The sequence below is a fragment of the Eubalaena glacialis genome, chromosome 11, assembly GCF_028564815.1.
Source record: "Eubalaena glacialis isolate mEubGla1 chromosome 11, mEubGla1.1.hap2.+ XY, whole genome shotgun sequence".
In the NCBI taxonomy this organism is placed as follows: domain Eukaryota; kingdom Metazoa; phylum Chordata; class Mammalia; order Artiodactyla; family Balaenidae; genus Eubalaena; species Eubalaena glacialis.
The window spans coordinates 110,268,587-110,279,392 of record NC_083726.1 but is presented as its reverse complement, the minus strand read 5'-3'; the positions used below and the strand labels follow the sequence as shown (position 1 = coordinate 110,279,392).

General features: G+C 40.6%; 1 protein-coding gene across 1 annotated transcript in view; it reads left to right on the top strand.

Annotated features, from left to right (window-relative positions):
* Window positions 1-673: 673 nt before the first annotated feature.
* Window positions 674-10,806, top strand: part of LOC133101764 (antigen WC1.1-like) — a 37,059-nt gene continuing 26,926 nt past the window's right edge. The window contains exon 1 of the mRNA XM_061206689.1: window positions 674-1,325. Within this exon, the coding sequence (XP_061062672.1) occupies window positions 674-1,325 (652 nt within the window). The remainder of the gene's footprint in view (window positions 1,326-10,806) is intronic.

Below are 10,806 nucleotides of genomic sequence, written 5' to 3'. Positions count from 1 at the left end.
TACATTACTTATATGTTGCTGTGCTACAAATTACTGCCAAACATGGCAGCTTAAAACAACAAACAAACATCTAGCATCTCATAATTTCTGTGGGCTAGGAATTGGCATGGTTTACCTGACTCATGATGTCTCAACAATGCGCAGTCGTCTGAAGTTTCACCCAGGGGTGGGTATCCTTCAAACTTACTCACCTGGATGTTGGCAGCATTCAGGCCTTGGTGGACTGTTTAACTGAGACCCCCAGTTCCTTGCTGGCTGTTGGCTAGAGGCCTTCCTCAATTCCTTGTCATGAGGGTCTCTCCATAAACAGCTCACAACCTGGTAGCTGGCTTCATCAGAGCAAGAGAGAGAGCAAGACAGGTCACAAGGGAGAAACCAGGGTCGTCTTGAAACCTAATCTCTTAAGTGACATCTCATCACTTTTGCCAAATTCCAGTTGTTATGTGCATGTTACTAGATACATTCAAGTGTGGGGATTATACAAGGACACGAATACCAGGTGGCAGGATAATCGGGACTTTTGAGTATCTGCTTACCATGGTCCTCTGTTCCTAAGCTAGCTGAGAGTGCTCCCTATGGGACAGAGAAGGAGAGGGAAGATTCCTCCCTGGCATCCTGGGCCATGAGCTGTAACTGAGATGGGGAAGCTGAGCCCCTTAGTAGCTTTGGGCACATGTACCCCTTAGTAGCTTTGGACAGCATCCAGAGTTCTCTGAAGGCCTGTCCTTTGTGGTGTCCCTGGAGGTGGGTTCTACAGGCTTGTGAGAAATACCTGGGTGCATCCCTCCCCAGCTCCACGTTCAGTGATGCCACATTGGTAGCTGAGAGTTGGCCACAATGGGAATATTTACACCTCAGAAATGAACAAATGCTATACACAGGGAATTTTTCCCCTCAGAGAGCTCAGTTTTTAATACTTACCAGCACACCACCGCATGGTCTCCTAAAATCTCTCCTGTGTCCTGTGTCCTGTGTCTCTGTCTCTCTTGCAGCTCTGGAGCTGAGGCTGAAGGATGGAGGCCACCGCTGTGAGGGGAGAGTGGAAGTGAAGCGTCAAGGAATATGGGGCACAGTGTATACTGATTTCTGGTTCCTGGACGGTGCAGATGAGGTGTGCAGACAGCTGGGATGTGGAGCTGCTGTCAATGCTCCCAGAGGGGTTTATTTTGGACCAAGACTTATTGGCTCCACTTGGCTTTTCTATATTTACTGCAACAATGCAGAGACACAATCAAGTTTCAGCATCAAAGACTGTGATCATTATGATTTTAAAAACTATAATCGTATCATCTCTCATGACCAGAGTATTGGAGTAGTCTGCTCAGGTAAGGCCTGTCTGGTCTGGGAGGGGATCCCCAGCAGGAAAAGCTTCAGTCTCATTCCCAGAATAACTATGGGAATACCAGATCACAGAATTTAGAGCATCCTTGGGGGAAGACTCCAGCCACGCAGTGATTCCTAGAGCATTAGGTGCTCAAGGGGGTGTAAGGGCTTGCTTGCCCCTGGACATTAAAGTCTCCAGACCTGTGGACAATCAGACCCTTCAGATCTCTGTGGTGTTTCATAAGAGGCAGGGAAGTGAGGTCAAATATTACAACAGGTACAACCGCTGGGTTGTACTTTTATGAATTAGCTTCATCATGGCAGTTACTTTTTATTCTTTCATGGGCTGTTCAGTCAGGTTCGGCCACAAGAGAGGACATAAGAGAGGGACAGGCAAACATAGTTTATTATACTCAGAGGTCCTAGAGAGACAGGGCCACCACATACCATAAGGGGGCCACATCTGGGAGGCACCAAGGGAGCAAGCTCAACGAAACATGGGGAGCCGTAAGAGGGAGTGAAGACTCGTGGACAAGTGACAATATTAAGGGTAAGAGTGGAGTGACACAAGGAAAAAGCATGAGGGGATTTCATTGATGCATTTGAATGTCACTAGGTCACAGTCAGGGGAGGGCAAGAAGTGGAATTTGTGGCTGGGCTTAGTCATCACAGGTGCACGTGGACACCTGATGGGGTGCTCACATCCTGTTTGTGGGGATATTCACGCAGCAGGGAAACATGACGTTTTAACATTTACAACACAGTAACTGGAGCAAAACAAGTACAAAGGCCAATGAGGCTAAGAGAACCTGAAGTGACTCATACGAAGTGCTCAATACTGCCTAAGTATATTCGACCTGTGTCAAGGTGGATGCAGTAAAGACAGCAGTGAAACTAGAGTGTGAGTGGGTGGTCACAGGATCTGCCAGAGATGTTTCCAGTTGTTATCACAATGGTGGATGAAATGCCCAGGACATTAATCCCATCAGAACAGCTGGATTGGAGGCAGATTCAGATATCACAGTGAGTTCCTAACGTAGGTGTTTGAGCCTTAGAAAATGGTCAACCATCTGATGGTGGGACAGGGGGAGCCCTGAGAACACCTGCTGTAGGGTTCTGGCAACCCATAGCCAATCAGCTCTTTTGGAGAAGATGACAGGAAAAGTGATTTTTCCAATCTCACCCTCAGCAGATCTTTGATGATACTAGTGGAGGCCCCTAAGAAAATAATTCTTTTCATTTTTAAGCTACTTTATTGAGGTACAATTGACATGCAAAAAGCTGAACTTTTTTGTTTTTTTCAGCAAAGTAAGGGTTTATTTGCGTGGTGCCAAGCAAGGGAGTGGGAGACAAGTCTCAGATCCATTCCATCTTGGTTTTTGAGTTAGGGATGTTTTAAAGGGAAAAAACAAAGAAACTGGGATTAATCATCCTCTTGTGACATTTCTGTGACATTTCTTAATTGTGGTTTTGGAAGTCAGGAGGCCTCCAGTTTATGATTCTCTGGCCAGGCAGCCCATGGCTTAGGGGTCTGTGAGCTCACCTTATCCCAGAGAAGCAACTTGAGTTTGTAGGTTAATGATGAAATCTGCAACAGCAACTTTAGTGCATTATGTTAGGGACAACAGCAATCTTAGTTGTCTGACTCTGGTTGATCAGTGTTCAGTTAGCACAGGGTTGAGGTCAGAGGGGATAAGAAAGGGAATAAAGTGTTTGATAGAAAAATTAATCATAAACTCAGTAAGGGAACTCGGTTTTAAGGGGACTTGGTTTCAGTTATGAGTGTCTACCAGCAAAAAGAGACCAGGAGCACAAAAGCTGAGCAAAAGCTGTCTGATTTGGTGACGAGGAGCCACTGGGGACATTTGAGAAGATAGTTTCAGTGGAGTGGTGCGGACCGGAATGAAGTGCCTGTGATGAGGGAGGGATTCATTGGTGAGGAAGTGGAAGAGGGGAAGACAGACAACCTTTCAAAAAAATGTTGGCAGGAAACACATAAGAAAAAAGAACTCCAGGATTCTTATGCTCCTATGTTGGGTGCATATATATTTATATTTGTTGTATCTTCTTCTTGGATTGATTCCTTGATCATTATGTAGTGTCCTTCCTTGTCTCTTGTAACATTCCTTATTTTAAAGTGTATTTTATGTGATATGAGTATTGCTTCTCCAGGTTTCTTTTGATTTCCATTTGCATGGAATATCTTTTTCCATCCCCTCACTTTCAGTCTGTATGTTTCCCTAGGTCTGAATTGGTTCTCTTGTAGGCAGCATATAGACGGGTCTTGTTTTTGTATCCATTCAGTGAGCCTGTGTCTTTTGGTTGGAGCCTTTAATCCATTCACGTTTAAGGTAGTTATCGATATGTATGTTCCTATTATGACTTTCTTAATTGTTTTGGATTTGTTTTTGTAGGTCCTTTTCTTCTCTTGTGTTTCCCACTTAGAGAAGTTCCTTTAGCATTTGTTGTAGAGCTGGTTTGGTGGTGCTGAATTCTCTTAGCTTTTGCTTGTCTGTAAAGCTTTTGATTTCTCCATCGAATCTGAATGAGATCCTTGCTGGGTAGAGTAATCTTGGTTGTAGGTTCTTCCCTTTCCTCACTTTAAATATGTCCTGCCACTCCCTTCTGGCTTGTAGAGTTTCTGCTGAGAAATCAGCTGTTAACCTTATGGGAGTTCCCTTGTATGTTATTTGTCGTTTTTCCCTTGCTGCTTTCAATAATTTTTCTTTGTCTTTAATTTTTGCTAATTTGATTACTATGTGTCTTGGTGTGTTTCTCCTTTGGTTTATCCTGTATGGGACTCTCTGCACTTCCTGGACTTGGGTGGCTATTTCCTTTCCCATGTTAGGGAAGTTTTCGAGTATAATCTCTTTAAATATTTTCTCGGATACTTTCTCTCTCTCTTCTCCTTCTGGAACCCCTATAATGCGAATGTTCTTGCGTTTAATGTTGTCCCAGAGGTCCCTTAGGCTGTCTTCATTTCTTTTCATTCTTTTTTCTTTATTCTGTTCTGCAGCACTGAATTCCACCATTCTGTCTTCCAGGTCACTTATCCGTTCTTCTGCCTCAGTTATTCTGCTATTGATTCCTTCTAGTGTTTTATTCATTTCAGTTATTGTATTGTTCATCTCTGTTTGTTTGTTCTTTAATTCTTCTAGGTCTTTGTTAAACATTTCTTGCATCTTCTCGAGTTTTGCCTCCATTCTTTTCCCGAGGTCCTGGATCATCTTCTCTATTTTTATTCTGAATTCTTTTTCTGGAAGGTAGCCTATCTCCACTTCATTTAGTTGTTTTTCTGGGGTTTTATCTTGTTCCTTCGTCTGGTACATAGTCCTCTGCCTTTTCATCTTGTCTATCTTTCTGTGAATGTGGTTTGTGTTCCACAGGCTGCAGGATTGTAGTTCTTCTTGCTTCTGCTCTCTGGTGGATGAGGCTATCTAAGAGGCTTGCGCTAGTTTTCTGATGGGAGGGACTGGTGGTGGGTAGAGCTAGCTGTTGCTTTGGTGGGCAGAGCACAGTAAAACTTTAATCTGCTTCTCTTTTGATGAGTGGGGCTGGGTTCTCTTCCTGTTGGTTGTTTGGCCTGAGGCGACGCAACACTGGAGCCTACCCGGGCTCTTTGATGGGGCTAATGGTGGATTCTGGGAGGGCTCACACCAAGGAACACTTCCCAGAACTTCTGCTGCCAGTGTCCTTGTCCCCACAGTGAGACACAGCCACCCCCTGCCTCTGCAGGAGACCCTCCAATACTAGCAGGTAGGTCTGGTTCAGTCTCCTATGGGGTCACTGATCCTTCTTCTGGTCCCGATGCGCACAGTGCTTTATGTGTGCCCTCCAAGAGTGGAGTCTCTGTTTCCCCCAGTCCTGTCGAAGTCCTGCAATAAAATCCCGCTAGCCTTCAAAGTCTGATTCTCTAGGAATTCCTCCTCCCATTGCCGGACTCCCAGGTTGGGAAGCCTGACCTGGGGCTCAGAACCTTCACTTCACTGGGTGGACTTCTGCGGTATAAGTGTTCTCCAGTTTGTGAGTCACCCACTCAGCAATTTTGGGATTTGATTTTATTGTGATTGCACCCCTCCTGCCATCTCATTGTGGCTTCTCTTTTGTCTTTGGATGTGGGGTATCTTTTTTGGTGAGTTCCAGTGTCTTCCTGTCGATGGTTGTTCAGCAGTTAGTTGTGATTCTGGTGCTCTCACAACAGGGAGTGAGAGCCCGTTCTTCTACTCCACCATCTTGAACCAATCATCATCAGTGTCTTATAGTTTTCTGCATACAGGTCTTTTGTCTCCTTAGGTAGGTTTATTCCTAGGTATTTTATTCTTTATGTTGCAATGGTAAATGGGAGTGTTTCCTGAATTTCTCTTTCAGATTTTTCATCATTAGTGTATAGGAATGCAAGAGATTTCTGTGCATTAATTTTGTATCCTGCTACTTTACCAAATTCATTGATTAGCTCTCATAGTTTTGTGGTAGCATCTTTAGGATTCTCCATGTATAGTATCATGTCATCTGCAAACAGTGACCGTTCTACTTCTTCTTTTCTGATTTGGATTCTTTTTATTTCTTTTTCTTCTCTGATTGTTGTGGCTAGGACTTCCAAAACTATGTTGAATAATAGTGGTGAGAGTGGGCAACATTGTCTTTTTGCTGATCTTAGTGGAAATGGTTTCAGTTTTTCACCATTGAGGATGATGTTGGCTGTGGGTTTGTCATATATGGCCTTTATTATGTTGAGGTAGGTTCCCTCTTTGCCTGCTTTCTGGAGAGTTTTTATCATAAGTGGGTGTTGAATTTTGTCGAAAGCTTTTTCTGCATCTATTGAGATGATCATATGGTTTTCATCCTTCAATTTGTTAATATGGTGTATCATTGATTGATTTGCATATATTGAAGAATCCTTGTATTCCTGGAATAAACCCCACTTGATCATGGTGTATGATCCTTTTAATGTGCTGTTGGATTCTGTTTGCTAGTATTTTGTTGAGGATTTTTGCATCTATGTTCATCAGTGATATTGGCCTGTAGTTTTCTTTCTTTGTGACATCTTTTTCTGGTTTTGGTGTCAGGGTGATGGTGGCCTCGTAGAATGAGTTAGACAGTGTTCCTCCATCTGCTGTATTTTGGAAGAATTTGAGAAGGGTAGGTGTTAGCTCTTCTCTAAATATTTGATAGAATTCGCCTGTGAAGCCATCTGGTCCTGGGCTTTTGTTTGTTGGAAGATTTTTAATCACAATCTTAATTTCAGTGCCTGTGATTGGTCTGTTTATATTTTCTATTTCTTCCTGGTTCAGTCTCAGAAGGTTGTGCTTTTCAAAGAGTTTGTCCATTTCTTCCAGGTTGTCCATTTTATTGGCATATAGTTTCTTGTAGTAATCTCTCATGATCCTTTGTATTTCTGCAGTGTCAGTTGTTACTTCTCCTTTTTCATCTGCAATTCTGTTGATTTGAGTCTTCTCCCTTTTTTTCTTGATGAGTCTGGTTAATGGTTTATAAATTTTGTTTATCTTCTCAAGAACAAGCTTTTAGTTTTATTGATCTTTGCTATCGTTTCCGTCATTTCTTTTTCATTTATTTCTGATCTGATCCTTATGATTTCTTTCCTTCTGCTAACTTTGGGATTTTTTTCTTGTTTTTCTTTCTCTAATTGCTTTAGGTGTAAGGTTAGGTTGTTTATTTGAGATTTTGTTGTTTCTTGAGGTAGGATTGTATTGCTATAAGCTTTCCTCTTAGAACTGATTTTCCTGCATTCCACAGGTTTTGGGTCGTCGTGTTTTCATTTTCATTTGTTTCTAGGTATTTTTTGATTTCCTCTTTGATTTCTTCAGTGATCTCTTGGTTATTTAGTAGCGTATTGTTTAGCCTCCATGTGTTTTTAGTTTTTACATTTTTTTTCCTGTAATTGATATCTAGCCTCATAGTGTTGTGGTCGGAAAAGATACTTGATACGTTTTCAATTTTCTTAAATTTACCAAGGCTTGATTTATGACCCAAGATATGATCTATCTTGGAGAATTTTCCATTAGCACTTGAGAAGAAAGTGTATTTTGTTGTTTTTGTATGGAATGTACTATTATTATCAATTAAGTCTATCTTGTCCAAGTGTCATTTAAAGCTTGTGTTTCCTTAGTTATTTTCATTTTGGATGATCTGTCCATTGGTGGATGTGGGGTGTTAAAGTTCCCTACCATGATTGTGTTAGTGTTGATTTCCCCTTTTATGGCTGTTAGTATTTGCCTTATGTATTGAGGTGCTCCTATGTTGGATGCATATATATTTACAATTGTTATATCTTCTTCTTGGATTGATCCCTTGATCACTATGTAGTGTCCTTCTTTGTCTCTTGTAATAGTCTTTATTTTAAAGTCTATTTTGCCTGATATGCGTCTTGTTACTCCAGCTTTCTTTTGATCTCCATTTGCATGGAATATCTTTTTCCATCCCCTCACTTCTAGTCTGTATGTGTCCCTAGGTCTGAAGTGGGTCTCTTGTAGACAGCATATAGACGGGTCTTGTTTTTGTGTCCATTCAGCCAGTCTATGTCTTTTGGTTGGGGCATTTAATCCATTTGCATTTAAGGCAATTATCGATATGTATGTTCTTATTACCATTTTCTTAATTGTTTTGGGTTTGTTATTTTAGGTCTTTTCCTTCTCTTTTGTTTTATGCCTAGAGAAGTTCCTTTAGCATTTGTTGAAATGTTTGTTTGTTGGTGCTGAATTCTCTTAACTTTTTTGTGTCTGTAAAGGTTTTTATTTCTCTGTCAAATCTGAATGAGATCTTTGCTGTGTAGAGTGATCTTGGTTGTAGATTTTTCCCTTTTATCACTTTAAATATGTCCTGCCACTCCCTTCTGGCTTGCAGAGTTTCTGCTGAAAGATCAGCTGTTAACCTTATGGTCCCACCTCAGAGGTTCAGGCCTGACACCACGCCAGAGCACCAAGACCCTTTCAGCCACATGGCTAATGCTTTCATTGATTTTTGCTGAACTCTTGCATCATCAGCTAACCTACGCTTGTAATTCCATCATGATTTAGCAGTATCAGACTCAGTTTTGACATAATTGACTCTTGAGGCCACCATAAGAGGCCGAAGTCTTCTACTATTGTATTGCTTCTATTTCTCCCTTAAGCTCTGTCAATGTTTGCTTTGTATATTTAGGTGCTTTAATGTTGGGTGTATATGTATATATATGTATATGTAATTATATGTGTTATATCTTCTGGTTGAACTATTTTATCATTATGTCTCTTGCGACAGTTTTTGACTTAAAGTCTCTTTTGCTTGACTTTCCTCTCTTTTGTTTACTATTTGCATGGAATCTCTTTCTGCACCTCTTCACTTTCAGCCTATGTGTGTCATGAAATCTAAAGTATATAGTTGGGTCTTGTTTTTTAATCCATTCAGGCACTCAATGTTTTTTGATTGGAAAGTTTAGTACATTTACATTTAAAATCATTATTGAAAGGTCAGGACTTACTGTTGCCCATTATGTTAATTGTTTTCTGTCATTTTGTAGTTCTCTTGTTCTTCTCTTCTGTTGCTGTCTTTGTGAAGTGACTCTTTTCTCCTTACCTTGTGTCTGTACTATACTTTAATTGTGGTTACCTGGGAACTTGCATCAAACATTTGATAGTTATAGCAGTCTATAACTGAAGTTAAGTACAATTAAGGTAACAACTTTAATAGCACACAGAAACTCTACATTTTACTATTCCCCCACACTTTATGTAATTACTGTCAGATTTTATTTCTTTACATATTGTATTTCCATCAGCAAATTGCTGTGGTTATAGTTATTCTTACTATGTTTGACTTTTGATTTGTAAACTAGGGTTAAAAGCAAGTTATGTGCCATGATTACAGTATTTCAATATTCTGTATTTCTCTTCATATTTATCTTTACCAATGAAAGGCAGGTCTAGTTGTGGTGAAACCCTTCAGTTTTTGTTTGTTTGTTTGTTTGTTTTTAATATTTAAAAATCTCTCCTTCATTCTTAAAGGACAGTTTGCCAGGTAAAGTGTTGATAATTGGCAGGTTTTGTTCTCTAAATACTTTGGATATGTTATCCTGCTCTCTTCTAGCCTGCAAGGTTTCTGCTGAGAGATCTGCTATTAGTCTTATAAGGGCTCCCTTGTATGTGACAAGTCACTTTTCTCTTGATGGTTTCCAAATTATCTTTGTTTTTGAATTTTGATATTTTAATTATAGTGTGTCTTGGCATAGACCTCTATGGATTCTACCTATTTATGAACTTTTGGGCTTCATGAATCAAGATGTCCTTTTGTCTCCCTAGATTTGGGAAGTTCTCAGTCATTATTTCTTTAAATAAGCTTTCTGCCCTTTTCTCTTTGTCTTTTCCTACTGGGACTTTCATAATGCATGTATAATTTTGCTGTATGGTTTCCCATATATCAGGTATGTATAATTTACTCTTTTTTTCTTTTTGTTCCTGTAATCAGATAATTTGAAATAATCTGTCTTCAAGTTTGCTGATTCTTTGTTTTGCATGATACAGTTTGCTTGAAGTGCACTATTGAATGTTTCAGTTCATTTGTTGTATTCTTGAGTTCCAGAATTTTGTCTGGTCTCTCTTTGTGTTTTCTATTTTTTAAATAAACTTCTCATTTTGTTCATGTACTATGTTCCTGATGGTGTTTAGTTGTCTGTTTGTGTTCAGTTGTCTGTTTGTATTCTCTTGTAGTCACTGAGTTCAAAACAATTTTCTTGAATTTTTTGTCAAGCAGTTCATAAATCTTCATTTCTTCAGGGTAGGTTACTGGAGATTTATTGGTTTCCTTAAGTGGTATCATATTTTCCAGATTCTTCATGATATGTGTAAGCTTGCATTGGTGAATGTGCATTTGGAAGAGCAGACACTGCTTCCAGACTTTACAGACTGTTTTTGACAAATAAAGATCTTTTCTGCCAGGTCCCTGAACTGGTAGGACAGCCTCTGGTCTAGCAAAGCTGGAGTCAGTTTATGTGGCTGCTGCTGGGTGGTTTTTGTGTCTGGTCAGTGGACCTGTTGGCAGGGACATGGATGGTGTGACTTCCTCTGGCTGCCTAGGTGGGCAGGATTGCCTCCCTACTGTGGTAGAGTGGAGCTGAACCTAGGTCATAGGGCTGCATTAGACTCTGCACTCACTCTCATGTCCACAGTTGGCAATCCTGTTGCCAGGGATGCCAAATGGTGTGGCTCCTTCTGGATCTCTGGGCAGACAGGACTTCCTCTAGGACCATGGTGGTGCAGGGTTGGAGCCACATCGTGAAGCAGCTTTGGGGTTCACAGTTGTGTCTGAACAACAACATGGCAGGCATGTTGCTGAGGGCACACTGTTTCTGTGGGAGAATGAGGGTTGGAGAACCTCCTTTTCTGTCATCTCATTGACATCGGATATGAATACAGAATTAGCACAATGGTAGAATTAAAATCAATTAATATCACCCCTGAGTGTTTTCTGTGACTCATGTCTCAGAAGAAA